This window comes from Homalodisca vitripennis, chromosome X (assembly GCF_021130785.1).
Source record: "Homalodisca vitripennis isolate AUS2020 chromosome X, UT_GWSS_2.1, whole genome shotgun sequence".
NCBI classification, from domain to species: domain Eukaryota; kingdom Metazoa; phylum Arthropoda; class Insecta; order Hemiptera; family Cicadellidae; genus Homalodisca; species Homalodisca vitripennis.
In genome coordinates this window covers 146,554,145-146,573,704 of record NC_060215.1, presented here as the reverse complement: position 1 = coordinate 146,573,704, position 19,560 = coordinate 146,554,145, and the positions used below count along the sequence as shown (strand labels likewise).

The 19,560-nt window shown below is 37.7% G+C and overlaps 1 protein-coding gene across 1 annotated transcript in view; it reads right to left on the bottom strand.

Annotated features, from left to right (window-relative positions):
• Positions 1 to 5,434: 5,434 nt before the first annotated feature.
• LOC124369983 (plasma kallikrein-like) overlaps positions 5,435 to 19,560 on the bottom strand; it is a 77,625-nt gene continuing 63,499 nt past the window's right edge. Inside the window, exons 5-6 of the mRNA XM_046828223.1 lie at positions 18,950 to 19,063; positions 5,435 to 6,732 (exon numbers count right to left, since the gene is read on the bottom strand). Coding sequence (XP_046684179.1) covers positions 6,355 to 6,732; positions 18,950 to 19,063 — 492 coding nt within the window. The 3' untranslated portion in view covers positions 5,435 to 6,354. The remainder of the gene's footprint in view (positions 6,733 to 18,949; positions 19,064 to 19,560) is intronic.

The following is a 19,560-nucleotide window of genomic DNA, read 5'->3' as shown; positions in this document are numbered from 1 at the left end:
TTACAGCGGGGAACAAGTTTTGGCAACGTCGCTCAGCTCTCGTTGGCCGCTCCAAGGTTACGGGCAAAATAGGCTCCTCCCTCAACTGCACTCTCTTGTGGTTTTTCGTATAGTAGTTTTGAGGTTAGTGTTGTTTCTTCCCTTGTTTGTTATGGTGCGATCCTCAGTTTATTTTGTTTAGTTAAAGTAAATAAAAAAGTTTATCAAAATGGATTTTGATGGAGAAGGCCTTACAAGAGTTAAAGAAGGTTCTAAAGGCAGCCGGAAGAGACAGAAAAGTGAAAATCTTGGGGAAAAGTTAAAACAGAAACGTCACAGTGCACCTTTAGGCTCTAATGTGTTTGTGGGTTGTAAACATAATAATACACGATTTTCATGGTGCAGAATTCGTCCTCCTGATGCACTTCATATTCGTGAGTTGTTGTTTTCCTCTATAAATAAGATAATTTAAGATAACAAAATTGCTGGATGGGTACACATATTAGATGTTAAACTGAGACGAAAACTTCATGTACAAGAAGGTAGCAAGGCGAAGCCTCATACATTTCAAGTAAAATATACAGTACCAACTAAGGTTGGGCAGACAATGTATGTATGTAAAAAGTTTTTTATGCATTTAACTTGTTTGAAAAACAATCGGTTAAACAATATCTGCAAGATTGTAAAATCGGGAAAAGATATAAAAGAGAGGAGAGGAGGCGATCGTATCAGTAATAAGTCAGCAGCCAAGAAAGAAAGTGTGCTGCAATTCATAGGGAACTTGAAGGGCAGTGAATCACATTATAACAGGAAAAAATCTGCCCGAATCTGCTTGCACAGTGAGTGATTTAACACAGAATAAACTTCGTAATATTTACAACAGCACAGTTTCTCCTGAACTACAAGTTTCAAGATCAATGTTTCAACGCATTTTCTCAGAGTTTAATGTGGGTTTTTAATCTCCCGCATCTGACACCTGTAGCTATTGCACCCGACTCACGTTTCAAATAAGAAATGAGAACAATGCAGTGAAACGATCTCAGTTAATCGAGAGTTCAAAAAAGAGAGTTCAAAAGAGAGTTCAAAAAATGAGAGCAAAGGTTTTTACGACCTACTTCGTACAGAAGATAATGATAAGACAACGACTATATGTTTTGACCTTCAACAGGTTCATCCACTTCCCAAAACCCCAATTCAGCAAACCTATTATGCTCGACAAGCTAAACACAACACAATCCCTTATTATGAACTTAAATCTTGTATCTCAATAACTAGCAGCGGTTGTAGCACTGCTATTTTTGTTAAGAGGGATGTGAAGGCTGAATCGCTTGACTGTCAGTTCAGAGTTCTCTCAGTATAGGGCGTATTGGAGTACTCAGTACTCAGCTCTCGAAGTGCGAAAGGGCCAGTATTCGTTTGTAATCCTATCTGTTAAAAAAAATCAAAAGTCAAGAGACATAGACTTCTTAAAATACCTTTGCTAAACCGTTTTAGTTTAAATCGCTTGTTGCTGTCGGATATTTTAATTTTAAGTTCCTCAAAAAAAATCGTGGAGTGGTGGAGTTCAGTATGGAGTTTGTATGAACTCGAAAGAAACTTCTCTCAGGTAACAAGGAAGGAGTCCGCACCTTGTATTGATAATATACTAAATTCTTTACCTCCTAATTGTGTCTTTTTACTAGAATCTGCACTCTCCGTTCATTGTATGCTTGTAATTAAATATCGAGTATCAGACACTAAAAATTTACTTCAATATCCAGTAAAAACAACGACATTTTTCATAAAAAATAATTTCATACGGATCCTGTTACAATGTGGAATATAAAATATTGGTATATTGTTGTTGTTGTGGGTTTTTATGACTAACGTAGACGACAAATTCCACCAGTTCTTATAAACTTTCAGTCTTTATTTTGAAAAAGCCTGTCCTCTGGTACCTATCAAACAAAGTAAAACATCAAGCTTTCCGTCTTGGACGTCTGTGGGCATAAAAACCTGTTGTAACAGGAAGAGATTCCTGTATGAGGCTCCTCCAAATGTCTCGCCTTGCAGTACACTATAAGATATTACAAAAGTAATTAAATATGCTAAACTCATGGCGAATGACACGTTTATCTCGGGTGCGTTGAACAAGTCAAAGAGATGTCGCGCGTAGGGAAACTGGTCAAAATAAAAAATCTAACTGTGAAGACATAAAGTTAGTCGTAAACGGAAATGAAATAAAAAATTCGTAAAAGTTCCTGAGCAGATAAACACTTTTTCGCAAATATAGCTAAAATTATTAGCCCAAATCAACCCAATTGATTTTTATCTCGAACAGGGAATGCCAGACCTAACTTGATATTTTATATCCTGTACCGTTATTTAGTTGTATTTTATACAATACATATTTTCGCAACCTTGTTACTCGTTACTGGTGAATATAAGTTACATCCGATGTTCTTGGAACTGAATTCTTGGCGGATTTATAACCTAATTGGCACACGTATTAATGTTTCTCTCTCGTGAACTTTGTATTTTTTCCTGCTGCCGAGCAACATCGCGCGCGCCATGTCCGTAAGCAAAATTTAAATTTTCATATTATAAATTAGCCCTTTCATGCGAGACATCTAGTTTTGAATGTAATATAAAGTGGTTGTAAATAGTAAAGTAACTTACCTTGGTTGATGTTTTATTTGGCAGATTAATATTGATAATAGTGTGGTGATGTCCTTCTGACGAGATCACGTTGTCATGAATCTCGATAAATGGCTAATACCGTCGTGATTTTGTTTTAGGCGAGTTCAACCGAGTCTCTGATTTAACTTCGAGCTTATTATTTCAACTTCGAGTGCTCCCACCATTCATGTTTTAGACTTCTAGTTTACTAATCTTCACTTTTTCCGACTACAGCTGCAATGTCGAGCGAAGATGCTGACGCCCGCGCTTGTGAGTCGTGAAGGGAAGTCAATTTTAAAGTTTTAATAATTATTAAGTTCGTATGCAAAATTCCCAGAGAACATTGGAACCATTAGGCCCATCCCCATGATATCATTTAGTTCGTCACTCTATTTGGCAGCAACGTGGCATTACATTATTTTATTTTTAACATCTAGAAGTGGTGCTTTTATGTTTATTTGCCATAATTAAATATATAAGTAAACTTTGCAAATCGAGTATTCATTACTACGACCTCAGCGGTATCCAAACTCATGTGTTTCGTCCATTCGGTACAATCCTACTGATTCGGATGAAGTGGCAAAAGAAATGTTGTCACTCAAACACACTTTTAAAGGCTACCGTAAAAAACTTGGTAATCTTGGCTGATATAAATAATAAATCTGAGATAAAAAAATAATAAAAGTGAGATTTTCCACAAAAGTTGAATTACGCTATAGTAAAACCATTGTACAAAAAAAAAAACTCTGCAAAAGATGTCAAACTACCGTCCAATATCTCTTTGATTGTTGGTCCAAAGTGTTTGAAAAAAATCTTTTTAGTTCGTAGTAACTACTTAATTAAATAAGTTTGAAATTCTCACACTTTCAGTTCGGATGTCGTTCTAAATCTTCAACAATAGATACACTGATTTTATTTATTGAAACAGTTTTAGAGTCAATCAAAAGAAAGGAACACGTAGCATCTGCTACGGATGATTTTTCTAAAGCATTCGATTGCGTGAATCACACTCGTCTCGGGATGCGCGATACAGGTAAAAATTGGCCGAATTCTTATCATTTTGGGAGAAAGCAAATGTATCTTATGTAGCTAGTGCTGGTACTACTTGTTAATCTCCTTAGATCGTGAGGTGCCTCAGGGATCAATATTAGTCCTACACTAGTCCCTGACACTATACTAACGGTCTCAAACAAAAATGTCCATGTGCTCAATTTCTCGTTGCGGTCAGCTGTGGAGGAAGCAAAGGTTGGTTTTTTTAATCAAACGGCCTTACTTTGAATTGAGAAGAAGTTAACTCATAAAGTTTTCCACGAAAACAAACCAGATTTATATACCTGCAAATAAATTGTACCTGTATTGTCCATACGAGTTGCGAGGACAAACTACGGCTAAACTAACGCGAGCTGTCTGCAACCTTGGTGTGGCCAGGGCTGTTACACCCAGCGACACAAAGATTCTTTGGTCGCTGGTTACACCATTATACGTCGAGCGCTAAGGGGCAATGGTTGGTTTTTAAGGTCAAAAATCATGTAAAAATAGCTTATAGACTTAATAAATTAATTAACGATTTATTTCCTTCAATATAACAAGTGCTATATGAGAAAAAACAGAAATACAATACATTAGAATTCATTTTATGTTAATATCATTCCAAACGTCTTTGAGGAAAATAGGGGCCCAAAGGCGAATCCTGTTTAAGGATTCCATTACATGATACATGCAATAAAAAATTAGGATTTTTTGCAGTGTCAGATTTAATAGACAAAATGAAATATTTTCCCCACTTTCATAAAAATAAAACTAAACAAAGGTACAATATGTATTCATTTAATTGGTATACACTTATCCTGCGCACATCAATATGTGAACACAAACAAGTATCAGAGCATTTTGTTCGATACTTTAAACTAACAACTATTTTTATTTAACTAATAACGATTAATTTATTGTTTGTTAACAATAAACATACACATAAATTATTTATTGTACATGTATTGTTTGTTGCATTTACAGCCTGCAGTAAATCGAATTAAAACTTAATTAGAAACAAGTTATTACCGATCCGGTGGTGGAGACGGACATCACTGACCACTACATGAGTAGTCCAGTTTCAAAACTCGCTCACGATCGAGTGAGGTGGAAGCGCGATGGTGGAGACGGATATCACTGACCACTACATGAGTATATCCGACAAGCACAAAGTCAGATTATACGAGTAATCTGTACTTCAGGCAAATATGATTAACAAGAATGTAAGAGCAAAACAATGTTATAGCCAGCTACAATTATGATCTAATATAAAAATTTTAAAACTAATAGTTTGGCCGATATGGGCCTAAATGAGTTTTCTTCCGTAATTAGTATATTTAAAGCGGAAATGGCGAGTTCTGATACTGTTTTTTTGTGAATGGATATTACGAGCTTGTTGCAGTTTCAGAGAGGGACAAAACGGGTGTTGTGGCTGTTTATAATCTTTCTTCAATTTATTTAAAGTATTTTAGCGACCTTTGCAACCCTGAATGTATTTTGGTATTCTTTAATAACTTAAAATGGCGACCTTAGTTTAATTTTTTTGGACATGACGAGTTTTGAAACTGGACTACTCTGATGACAAAGTTGATGATGCGTATGGCCGGTCGGAGTACTGAAATTAATGCTTCGATATTTATACGGTGGGTAGCGCTTCTGAGGCGTTTGATACGTTTGACACTAATATATATTAAAAACTTTAGAAATGTAGCCTTTTAAGTAAAAACATTGGCAAATTGAAACCGTGGGTGAATGAATATAGTTGTAGTCAAATTGAAAAGAAGTTTTATTTTATACAGAACAAGTTTTAACTAGAACGCATAAGAGAAATTAAAATAAAATTGTAATTATTTTAGCATTAGATTCAAGCAAACAGTTGAATTAAAATAAGTATGAGTTATAGAATAATACTTATAATTAAAGAAGAGGTCACTTGGAACTGGTCAGAATTACAGAGATGAATCGTGTGTCTAGCCTGTATATAGTTTTTAATTTAATTAAGTGTAAAAATAATTTTAACAGTTGCAATACCGTCATAGTAATTCTTACTTGAGTACTTCAATAATCATTCATACATCACTAAGAACACACACAATATTGTACTCCTTTCCAATGGTTAAGTACATCGTTGTGCAGCTACAAATATCAAGAGGATGTTGTTTTTTGTAATAAATACTTCTCTTTGTTAGGTGATATAATTGACTTTACAAATCTACTTACGAGATGGCATTAAAATAACACAATGGATTATAAGAAATGGCATTTTACTCCTAAGCGAGTATCTGAGTTTTAATTTTAGTGACATGATTTGTTAATCGTAATTATAGTGTTACCTCTTAGGTATTATTATAAATATAATATAAATCATGTTATATTTAGTTACCATTGTTTTAAACCTATGACATATAGCATCAACTGTGTGTGTAATGGCCACATAAATTGTTGATTAATTGAACCAGATACATTTTCCAAAGAATAGAGAGGAACGATACAATTTTTCAGTAAATGCGGCATCAAGAAAAATGTAAGAGAACATGAGTGACGGTTGTTAAATAAGAGATAGCTTATATTCCTTCAGGTGAGATAAAGTTTGTACACATACTTAAACATTATTACTATTCCTTTCATATTCTTCAAGATCGTCTCTTAAAACGAAAGAGGTGATCCCATAGCAATAGTTGGGACTTTTTATTTTCTGCTATAGTAAACTAACACAACAGTAAACAGAATGATAAAAAACAAGAGAACAAAGAAGAATATAACCATAGCGAAGAGCACGTAACTCATAGGAATCACTATCTGGTTATTCCAGTTCGTAAGACGATCTCGATCAGAGTCAGACTTTGCGTCACTAAGGAGGTTAAGTTTTTCTAAAATTTGGAGGAAGTACACTTTTGGGTCCTGGTCTTCTGTGGAATTGTGAAGTACTTGGGTGACTGCCAGTTCCGCCATGGTATCTGCGATCCACCAGTAGTCCGAGGTGAGGTTGATGGCTTTGCTACCTCCTCCACGTGGAGCCAAGCCTGTCAGTACGCCACCGCACACCACCGGGCTTCCCAGGTCATACTGGCAACAATCAACACATAACATAACACGTTATAGTGGCATACACGACTAACTTACAAAAGGATTAGTGCATATAGTTCGCCTTAATGAAGAATTCGAAGTGCACGCAAACTGCAAACAACATTGAAGTGTGTGCGTGTGTGTGTACATAAAAATAATGTATCGGATGTTATTTCAATTAAACGTATCATATCAATCAATAAATCTTATAAAATATAAAAATGAAAGCAACGATTTTTACTGATTTTAAATTAAAATGCTTTGAGTAAATGTTGAAACTTGTTAATTATTACATGAAATATATGACGTAAATATATGTTTTGAAATTTTTACTACTGATTTATGTTGGCAGTAGACTGCTCTTAATAGTAGTATTTACAATCAAAATGATTTTTTACATGTGTCTGATTTGCATCAGTTATTGTTAATTGGGTTGTTTTAATTGCCTTTTCTTCAAGTTGAAATCTGTAGGTTCATTGCGAGTTGGAATTCCCATTACAGAAGAATATAATATACGTAGATATTCAATTTTGTAGTGAGGTTTCCCGGATGTTCTTTATATAGACGCTTTATGAAGGTGATTTCAATAATTCATGTAACTAATTGTAAGATGAAGTATAAAAAATAAATCATAAAAATACATCATGACATTTTTTAAATTAGTGCAACTTCGAGGCATGCATAACGATTTTAATTTAGATAGAAGATGTTAAAAGTAATTCAAATTTCAAAGTTTTCTTTATTTTAAGCACACAGTTTCAGACCTCAAATCGCAAAGGCCCGATCCAACAACAATCGCGTTGTTGTAACAGTTCCATTTGGAACGATTGACCACAAGTCGCGACGGTCCGATTCATTGCAACAATCGCGTTGTTGTGACAGTTCCATTTGGAACGATTGACCACAAGTCGCGACGGTCCGATTCATTGCAACAATCGCGTTGTTGTGACAGCTCCATTTGGAACGATTGACCACAAGTCGCGACGGCCCGATCCATTGCAACAACCGCGTTGTTGTGACAGTTCCATTTGGAACGATTGACCACAAGTCGCGACGGTCCGATTCATTGCAACAATCGCGTTGTTGTGTGACAGTTCCATTTGGAACGATTGACCACAAGTCGCGACGGTCCGATTCATTGCAACAATCGCGTTGTTGTAACAGTTCCATTTGGAACGATTGACCACAAGTTGCGACGGTCCGATTCATTGCAACAATCGCGTTGTTGTGACAGTTCCATTTGGAACGATTGACCACAAGTCGCGACGGCCCGATCCATTGCAACAATCGCGTTGTTGTGACAGCTCCATTTGGAACGATTGACCACAAGTCGCGACGGTCCGATTCATTGCAACAACCGCGTATTGTGAAAGTTCCATTTGGAAAGATTGACGACCACAGAAGTCTTCAACTACCTCACTACCGACTACCTTGGAACTGCCAGTCGCTGCCCTATGACTCGTTCACAGAGGCAGTAAAAAGCGGGTCGTCGGTACAACAAACTCATTCACTACCCTTTATTGATGCCATGAATTAGCAAAAATACTGTCTGCTTTTTAATTGCGTGAAACTGACATAAAGATATCAGAACCGGGAAATCACACAACCAAAAAGCCTAAAAAAACCCAAATCAAATTCACAAAATGAAAAATTCAATTAAAGCATTTTCTGTTGTGCACCAGAACGCACAGTCTGCCACAAATAAAGTCGACGAGCTGATGCTCATGGCAGAAGAGCTGCATCCTGACATAGAGGAAGGTTGCCTGAATCGTACCACTTTTTACATTTTTTTTATACCTTATACAAAAGAACACTTCAAAAGTTCCAATACCCTTCAAAGTATTGGTTCTTAAAACAAGTAAATCTTATTTTTACTAACTAATATGGTGATATTTAGCTAAGATATAACGCTTTTTATAAAGCTATGCAATCGGTACGATTTAGGAAACCAGTTGCCTAAATCGTACCACCTATTTCCTAAATCGTACCACCTGGTTACAGCTGGAAATAAAAGGAGTCAAGGAATAAGACGAATAAGATTGTATTACTAGTAAACATTTAATACTACAGTATTCTATTACAAGTTTAGATACATTTAGATTTTTAACTTGTTTTTAAGCTTAATTACTGTTTTATATGAGTGTTGTTTTTCCAAGAACTACAGTTAGAGCATGCATATTTCTTTATTCTTGCCTTTGACCCAGCACAACTTTCGTGGACCCATTTACCGCAAAGCAAGCACTGCACCATATCCTCGATAGCATTTTCCTCGCAAACTGAGCAGAACCACTCATCAGGATTAATTTCAACCATCACATCACTCTGGGCAGAAGATCCAGCTTGGTTTAGGACTACTGGATTTTGCTTCACATTTAACCCAATAGTTTCCTGAACTGGTTGGCATTTTCTTATCGGTATCTTAGTGGTCAATGTTTTTGATGCGTTACAAGACATGCCTGAAACCTCTTGACTGGATTTAGTTGCTTTCATCTTTTTAGACAAAGGCCCAATCTTCATCTGTAGCTCCTTGACCTTTTCCTTTGCCAGTTTAAGCTCCTGAGCTAGTTGAATTTGATTTTTGTAGGGGCTACTGGTCAATATAGCAGCTTTTTGTATTTTTGCATTCGACCCACTTCTCATTTTTGTTGGTTTAGGAAGCGGAGAAATTGTTTCAATAGAAACATTAAGTTTTCCAGTAGAGCCGGTCGGCGTGGTTACTTCAACATTAAGGAGCTTATTCTCATCCAAGGAAGTTTGCCCTTGATCTGAATATTCATCTTTATCTTTATTTTGATCCAAAGTTGAGTTGAGGCATTCTGCTGGCAAAAAGTCTGACTCTGTGAAGATGGACGGGTCAATGGGCCACACACCACTACATTTGAATCCATTGCAAGAATTCTCAATTGTCGCAGCCTTACAATATGCTTCTTTCACTAACTGTGAGATCTGGTATTGAGTGACTCTTAAGCCAGGGTTTGTTCGCAACCATTTATCTACGGCTTGAGTGAAGTAGCCCTTAAATGGTTTGAAGAAGGACCTGTCTAATGGCTGTAGCCGATGTGTTGTGTGTCCTGGTAACTGAATCATAATGACTCCAGCATCTCGAGCGATTTCCAGTGCCTCTAAGTTCTTAGATTGTGTCGTGTGGCCATCAAGAAGGAGAAGAACTTTTCTCTCTTTGCTTGGCTTTACAGTGGCAATGAAGTGACGAAGCCACTTAACAAACAACTCAGCGTTTATCCATCCATTCTCTGATATATCAACCACACTTCCAGGTGGAGCTCCTACCTTCAAATCGTCACACATTCTCATTCTTTTGAAAATAAGAAGGGGTGGAACATAAATCCCTGCTGCACTTGAACAGCACACAACAGTTGTATTGACTCCTCTTTCTGCACTAGATATTGTACCCACAGCACGCTTCCCCTTTTCAGCTACCACCTTCTGACATTAATTTTGAACAGAACTTACACCTGTCTCGTCAACGTTGAAAAGAGTAGTAGCATCAATATTATTTTCGTCAGCAGTTGCTTTCAAAATTTCAAAGAATTCATTGACGTTTTCTTTAGAAAATCCTTTTGCTCTAGGCAATGATGTTGCCTGAGGTTCACGAAGAGAGATGTCCTTATGACGTTTCATGAAGTTGTAATACCACTTCTTACCAGCGATTTGTTTTTCCGCATTAAATACGTGGGGGATACCTCTTCTCTCGGCGATTTGAAATGCAAGCCTACGAACGTCTGTTATCGTCAGTCCAAAAAAACACGCCTCTAGTTTTTTTTATATGGTCAACAAGCTGTTGCTCTACATCGGGAGGTAGTGTAGTTTGACGCCCCATCGCTTTTTTACCCTCGTTAGCGTTAACATTTTTGTTGCCTAAATGGCGCTTAAGTGTTGGTTTCGGGATTCCATACTGTCCGCAACATTGATTAAATCCCATATCTCCGTTTCTGTAAGCAGCTATGGCTCTTTCCATATCCTCTTCATCCCACGCTCCATACTTTCTTTTTGCCATTCTGAAACACAATAATAAATTGTGTTACGCTTTAATATTGTGTTAACTTGTTTTACTTACTAAGAAACAAATTAATTTAAGCAATCCATAGTTATTTACATACAACAAATCGCAAATATGAAACATGGAATGTAATGGGCTCCCAAATCGTACCGGTACGATTTGGGATACCATTAGAGGTACGATTTAGGCAACTTGGTCTCGCGGCAAACATAACCTTATTACTAACCTCAAACACACATGGCAACGTAAACTGGTATATCAAAATACTCTATATTAGTTCTATTTCTACGAACTACTGCTGGCTTTATTAGTACGTACCTTGACAGTCATTAATCTCTTATGAAAAAGGTTCCAAAACACCATCAACTTGCTCCAAAACAAGGAATCGTTCAAAAAAACGTAGAGATCAACTGCACACAGATTGAACTTTGTCTCACATTTTCTAGTAATGGCTACTTCCTGCTAGCGCCGCAATAGTGCTCTAGTAGTTCTATTTCTTGTTAAAATCGCGGTGGTACGATTTAGGAGGCGGTACGATTTAGGCAACCTTCCTCTATTTGTTGTTTCTGAACATGGCTTCACGGCTGATACTGTTGAGATATTCAGAATAAATAATTAAGTATTGGCTAGCATTTATAATCGAGCGAATCACAAATAAATAGCATGGCAATCTTTTTCAAATATCGACTAAAGTACCATCTATTAAAAGTGGATTATAGGATTAATCTAAACTTTGAATTGGTTGGACTAAAACCTGATCAAATATCCATTGAAGACATCACGGTAATTGGCTTATATAGATCTCCAACTAGGTGCAGCACCACATTTGTTGAAAACATGAAACTCTTATTGAAGTACATAATCATTGGTCATTTCAACATCGACGTTCTGGACTACGCTAACCCCCTGGCTCAGCGGCTTCGCGATATCTTATCTTTTTTCGGTTAAACATGGTCCGTGAACTCACCAACACGAGTGTCTGCCGCGACGAGTACGGCCATCGACAACATCACCACAAATGTCCCAGACGTTTCGGTCTCTGTTCTGATCGCGGCCTTATCATATCACTTCGCCACGGAACCCGTAATTACTCACTCCAAACCAAAATTAGAACCTCCCTCCGTGAAAATAAGACGAGATGAAAAGTCTGCAAACGTTGATCTTTTCTACAACTGTCTCAAGGAGTCGTGGTCATTCCTGGATTCTTTCGATCAAGTGGAGAAAGCCTTCAATGCGTTTTTAAAACGTGTAATTTTTTACTTAAATGTCACTTGCCCATTCAACAATTTCAAAAGAGCATTTTTAAAGATGAAGAGATACCTGGATTACTAAGGATATTCTCAAATCAAAAGAAAGTCTCAAAAGTTTTATAATTCGATACATTTCATGACAAAAAATGAACAACTAAAATCTTTTTTCGAAATTTCCAAGCAAGATTATCGAAAAGAAATAAGGCCAAGGCACGAGATGTCGAAACCAAACTGAGACAGTCAGACAATTTTTCAAAAAGCTCTTTGAACATTACAAAAAACTATAAGATTTTTCAAAATGTTCAACTCCGACGCTTAAAACAACAAATGAAATAACTGATGATCCGTTTGAAGAGGCAAATAAATTTAACAAAATTTTTTAACTGTGGCTGAACCAAACGACTAATTTTCGAACAGCCCTCGCGATAATACATTGACGAGACCGATCTCGTCTATGGTTCTTTTTCCTGTGAGTGAGGTGGAGGTGGCCCGTATCGTGCGGGATCTAAAGCCTAAAAAATCCAGTGACATCAATGGCATGTCTGTAATGATAATAATACTAATTTTTATTGCGTCAACAATTACAAGATTGCATGCATGCGTCAGGTACATTCATCATAATATACATTTGCATCAATTCTATTGCAGTTATATACCACATTAACAGTACATTCAGTATTGCAGTATTGTATTCGGTATTGCAGTTTTATTCAATTGTATAAAAGAACTGGGAGTTTTATTTTATTTTTGTATTTAATAGTTTTCAATAATTTTCATCCTAGCAGCTCAACGTGAAAAACTTCAACGGAGTAAAACGCCTTTGACACCAGGAGGTGTTTTAATCGAGATTTGAATAGTTTAAAATCACTGAGATGTTTAATTCCTTCAAGCAGCTTGTTTATCAGTTTCACACGAACTTGGGACGGCAAGTGTTCAAATGCCGTCGTTCTATGGTGTACAATCCGAAAGTTTTCCCTGCCTCTTGTCTCGTATTGGTGGACGTTACTGCCTTGGACCAACTCGCATTTGAGTTCCAGAATATAGAGACAGGGTAAAGTCAACAATCCGAGCTCTCTGAAGGTATCTTTGCACGACTCTCTGAAATTCAATTTGTAAAGAATTCTGACAGATTTCTTTCAAGCTCTAAATACTCTTTAGAATTTGTACTTAGAACAGCTGCCCCACAGTCTCAAACCTTAAGACAAATATGGATGTATCAGGCCAAAGTAGGCCATTTTTAATACATCAATAAAACAGAATTTTGCAAGGTTACGCAAAATATAAATGCAAGAAGCAACCTTAGACCAGATACTGTCAATGTGAAAGTTCCATGTCAGCCCTCGATCAAGGTACATTCCAAGGAACTTAACTGATTCGGCCTCTTCCAAGAGAATATCGTCAATCATTACCGCGTGACGATACTCCTGTTCTTGTCGATGCTGAAGGAAAAAATTTAATGAGTTCGATTTTGAGCTGTTTGTTTTCAAATTGAGTCTTGAGAAATATACGATGCATGAATTTAAATTGCTAAATGATTTCAATTCAAGATAATTTTTAGATTTCGATTTAATACAGTGAGTCGTGTCATAAGCATATTGAATCACCTTTCCATTCTGGATTGATGTATTCAACTTGACATAAATAAGGAAGAGAACTGGATCTAATATTCATCCCTGAGGGACACCATAGAGCATCTTGACCCTGTTAGACAGAGCATTCGCAATCCGTACGCATTGTTCTCTATCTATAAGATGCGACGAGAGCCAATCGTACGGAAAACCCCTAATACCACTAGTCCATAACTGGTGCACCAGTGTCGCATGATGCAAACAGTCAAAAGCTTTGGAGAGGTCGAGAAATATGCTCATCATACGTTTTCTTCTTTCCAGGCCACCTACAACATTATGAATAAGTTCAGTTACGGCATCGATGGTCGATGTGTTTTTCTTAAACCTGAACTGTTCAGGACAGAGAATTTCGAAGCGGTCAAGGAATTGTTCAAGCTGATTGAGAGAAGCTTTTTCATAGACTAAGAACTGGGAGGATGGAAATTGGACGATAGTTGCTTGAGGTGGAAGGATCGTCATTTTTTTAAATTGGAATCACAGTGTATATCTTCAGTGCGGACGGAAAGACACCCTGTACAAACGAGAGCTTGATTAATTTTGTGAATGGTGTCAAAATATGCTTGAGGCACTTTTCGATTAACCACACAGACATTCCATTAATGTCACAAGACTTCTTTGGTTTGAGATCCTGCATGATACGGGCCACCTCTACCTCACTCACAGGACGAAGGAAAATGGACGAGGCCGATCTAGTCAATAACCCCCCACTGGGGATATTCTGATTCAAAGAACTATCTGTTCCAGCAACAGTTGAAAAGAAATCATTAAACGCAATTGCCACTTTTAATGAATCATCAATAATTATAGTTATTGTCTGTGTGGTTGTTCAAGGTCCTAAGCATATTCCTCAACCTCTCTAAAGCTTTTGACTGTGTGAATCATGCGACACTGTTGCCCCAGTTGTGTTCAAGTGGTATTCGGGGACTGCCGCACGATTGGATCTCGTCTTATTTGAAATATGGAGAGCAGTGCGTGCAGATTGCGAGTGTCTTGTAAGGCAAAGTCAAAATGCCCTACAGTGTCCCATAGGGATCAATATTAGGGCCAGTCCTTTTTGAAATTTACGTCAACATATTGAAATCAGCGATCCAGAATGGAAAAATTATTCAATATGTTGACGATTGTTTTTATACTGCCATCGCATCTCAACTCTCCCTTCAAAGGATCTTTATCATCTCTAATTAAGTCATTCAATAGATCGCTGCCACTATACCTTGCTCTTGCCTGCAATGAAGGTCGAACCCAGAATCTTCTCCGTCTTCTCAATTTACCTAGAACAACACACGCTGCTGCAGCAAGTACAACCTCTTCCGCACTCGACATTCTATATACTGTATAATTTTGTTTTTGGTTGCAGTATTGCAGAAGATTCTGAGTTCGACCTTCATTGCAGGCAAGAGCAAGGTATAGTGGCAGCGATATACTGAATGACTTAAATAGAGATGATACAGATCCTTTGACGGGAGAATTGAGATGCAATGGCAGTATAAAAAACCTTTTAAGAAAGTCGAGCAACGATTTTGAATGTTTAATTGTTGGTATTGGACACATAATTAGCAAAAAGGATACTAACTACAGGAAAGCAATTCCAGTGCGTGAAATGTTAGCTATAACTTTTCGATTTTTGGCAACTGGCGACTCTTATACAAGCATCTAATTGTTTATGTTTAAAGTTTATGTTATTTGTTTAAAGTTTCAAAAAGTGCGATATCTCTCTTTGTGCCAGATGTTTGTGACGCTTTGATATGTTTCCTGAAGGATAGCATACAGGTAAGTAAATGTTAAATACCTATCGACCACGTGGAGCCGATAGGTGGGAGGGGTAGCGGGGTTAGTTACAGATTCAAGTCGCCGCTCAGTTTGGCACTGCAACTCGTATTGCCGACCGAGGTTGGTAACCGCCTTTGATCTTTACCGACTTAAGCCGGAAAAACAAATTTTCGTTGCCAACTCATAAAATCGGTCTGCACTACAGTTGTCAATGCGAGTTGCAGTTGTTTTAAGGCGTTCGAATAAAAATTGCCGATAAAACTCTGCAATCATTGGTTGCCAACTCCGGTATAAACGCGGCTTAAGTAAATCAACTAATCGAACTGTGGAATGGTGTGTTGTCCAACGCGTCAATGTTGAAATCCCCCATCACGACATATTCCTGACGTTGATCAGTCAGGTCTGTCAGTAATTGTTCGAATTTTGGAAAAAAATTCTTTGTTTCCACCGGAAGACCTATATATTCCGATCACTACAAATTTTGATTTATCTGTTTGGATTTTGGTCTCCACTGCTTCAAAATCTTTTTCGGTTGATTCTTGAGTCAGAAAGGGGGGATCGTGAAATTTTGTTTCATAAAAATAGCAACCCCTACTCCAAAGTCTACAGTACGCGGAAGCCAATATGCAGTTCGGAATTTTGCACAGAGCGTTGTTTTCAATGTTGAAACAGTGTTCAGTGACACAAGAAGGTCTGTTTTGAGATCCTCGCAAATGCTGATTTAAAGTGGGGAATCGGGTGATTCAATTCTTTGATCTTGTGATTTAGAAGGTGCAGAATGGACAACAGAAGCCATGTCTGCAATATACCTTCACGGCATCGACATATGAGACGGTCTGCATCGAAGTAACCACAGGCGGCGGCGTCCGATAGATGTCACTGGCGGGCGGCTGCTACTCGACATGCGGTGAGGGTGAAGGGCTACCAGAGGCAGCTTGCCGGTGTGGGAGAGTAGCCACAATCATATTGAACGTGGCAAGCCGGACAATAACAGCCAGCAGCCCGGCACCAGGTCTGCAGACGCCGCCCACTCTTCTCCTGGTACCTAACAGCCGCCGGACCAGACCGGCCGAGTCTCGGCCGTGACTGTCGCTCTCGATGGTGACCGGAAGTTGACTGATGAGCCACGTGTAGTTGTGATGGACGTCTGAGGCAGTTTTCGGGTCGACTGTTCCTCCCTGAGGCTTTCTTACGCCTCCTCTTTGTTGCTGGTAGGAGAGTGGATTTCACCGCATCATCTTTGGCTTTTTTGTCAACTGTACAGAGGTCTGTAAATCTGTTGTGCACAGAAATCAGATTTGGCTTTCCTCTGCTGTGCAATCTTCGTCGCTCCGCTTGCAGGCCCAGTGTACTTCTTCATTTTTTAAGCATTGAATTTCCGCATCAAGAACCTCCACCGTTATCTTGAAGTGTTCCAACAGTTGCCGTGTAGCATACATCTCTCGTCCACACAGTCGAATGGCAAGTTGCACTGTACACTGCAGTTAGTTGAAGAAGGGAGTTTATTGGCATTCGCTCTAGATGTATTTGCCACAAAAACCTCATTGGTAAACTCTAGCAAACGGGTGTCTGATTCGAAATGATTGAATAAACGGTTATGTATTTCCTTCAGATGCTTGAGTTTCACATTTCTTCCTGCAAGGTTATAAAAGTGGGTGTGGTTGTAATTACTCCGAAATCAGACCGAGAACATAATGGAGTAGAAGCGGTTGGCAGGTCCGTGGTGTTCTGGCAGGACGAAGAGGCAGGGAACCGGCACGTGTGGTGTACCAGCAGAAGAGGCGCGGGGTACAGCGGTGTCAGCTGCAAATGGTGAGGTTCGTGGCTGGGGAGGTGACGTCAGGACCCTCATCATGAGGGCCCGTGTGTTTGCTGTTACTACGGTGATTACAGTTCTTTCAGCATCTGTTTTTATTGTAGCGCCACATTTTCTGCCCACACAGCGCCACACAACCTCGCCAAAGAATACATAACTTTCTCGATATTTATTATCACTTTACAGAATATTAGGTTTCTCGTTTTTTGTCAGTTCTACATGAAGACTTATACTTAGCTGTTAGTAGATAAAAATAGATAAAAAGGTACCAGTTAATCTTTGCAATAATAGCGTTGTCATGACAGTTCCATTTTGAACGATTGACCTCAAGTCATGATGGCTAGAGCAGTCCGCCTGCCCGGCCATTGGTGATGGTTCGGAAGTAACTTTAAAGCCATTGGTCCCCAGGTTAATGTTACATTATATATTACAGCTAAGCTTCTTAGCTCTAACTTCGCCTGGTAAAATAAAACATCCTCTATTTCATTTTACTTTTTACTCTTTTTGTCACCATTTAGCGTCACGGCATGATGCAAGTCACGATCATCTCATGAAGCAGCTTTCATCTTGTACTGTAGCATGGTGTGCGGCCGGCCTCAACATTTTTTTTGGGTGCGCACAATACAAACAATACAAATGAGTGGTTTTCTGGCTCTCTGCACATCTGGTAGCTATTGTTGTCAGATCTTATTTAAACAAAAGAGAAGACTGATCGTTTGCCTAATAAATAAAACACGTTGAAAAATTTGTTTGGTAAATTTGATTTGATCATCTTTATATCTTACTTTGAGTACTTCATCGTTTTATGAATGTATTATCTTATGCGTACAATGCAAGTGCTAACAACAATACTAATTATGATATATATAAATTTACAAATTTCAATTATTTGTACCAGTCGGAGGGTGTCTAGTGTAATATTATTTTAGTATAATGTATATGAAATATGAGGATCCTTATAGTCATCAATATTAAATGTGTAACTATTCATAATATTAAGTAAGTGATGAACAGTATTTTACAGGTGAGTATAAAAACCACACCGCAGTGTAGTGGTCTAATAACCTTATTTTTGATTAGAGACATTTCAGGAGTCACAGTTGGGCAACCACTGGATTCACTAGAAATACGAGATTGAATAAAGTCAAATTCTCCTGAAGAAAAAGAAACTAGAGATTTTAAAAAGTCCCACTAAAACTAAAAATTTTGAATTGCCCACTTTTAGTAACAGTTGAAATGAATAAATTGAACTCGGATATGCAAAGTCATCATCTCATGTCATTTTTTGTTTAGAGGAGGGGTATATGCGTGAGTATAAAACATTTATTATTGCTCCATAAAATTAACTAAAGTGAAAATCATAGAGAATATTCTTTATTTAGGATTTTGTTTACTCTTTTTTCATTTCATGATTTTTAATAATGCCAATTCATTGAATGTCTGAAAAGTTGTAATAATCAGTGAAAACCACTAAACTTAATAAGCAATCAAAGCACACAAAAATGAAGATACTGTGTAGTAATTTACGAGCAATTAGCTAAATAGCATCACTATAGAAACCAAAATAATATTGAGTATAAAACAATTTGTATTCCCTGTTCATCAAATATTAACAAAATTGGATGGAAATAAATCTTATTTGTGTTTATAATTCGCATGCTATGACAAGATGCAAGAAACATTGAGTTAAGTGTGGATTTACACTTTATTGATATTATTATTTTAACTTTAGTACCTTATGAAATAGATTTTCATCAGTAAAGCAGATCAAGTTCGGCTCAGGTGGAGAGCATGGTATCTGAGAAACTGACATCCACACCAGATGTTCAGGCCACTTGTCCTCCGTTTCCTGAACATTCAATATAATAAATCACTCTCATTAAAAAAAACAGTTCAATTTGGGGTTAGGTTAATATCATGGGGCCATAAAGACTAACATCCACACCAGACGTTCAGGCCACTTGTCCTCGTTTTACTGTCCTCCGTTTCCTGATTTTAACACAGGATTTTTTTTAATTCAACACAATTAATCACAGTCATTCAAAAAACAGTTCATTTTGGGGTTAGGTTAATATCATGGGCCCATATAGACGGACATCCACACCAGACTTTCAGTCCACTTTTCCTCCGTTTCTTAGACATTAAACACATTAAATCACTGTCATTAAAAAAAAAACAGATCAGTTTTGGTTAGGTTAATATCATGTGGTCACAGAGACGGACATACACACTAGACGATTAGGCTACTTGTCCTCCGTTTCCTGGACATTCAACACAATAAATCACTGTCATTCAAAAAAACAGATCAGTTTTGGTTAGGTTAATATCATGTGGTCACAGAGACGG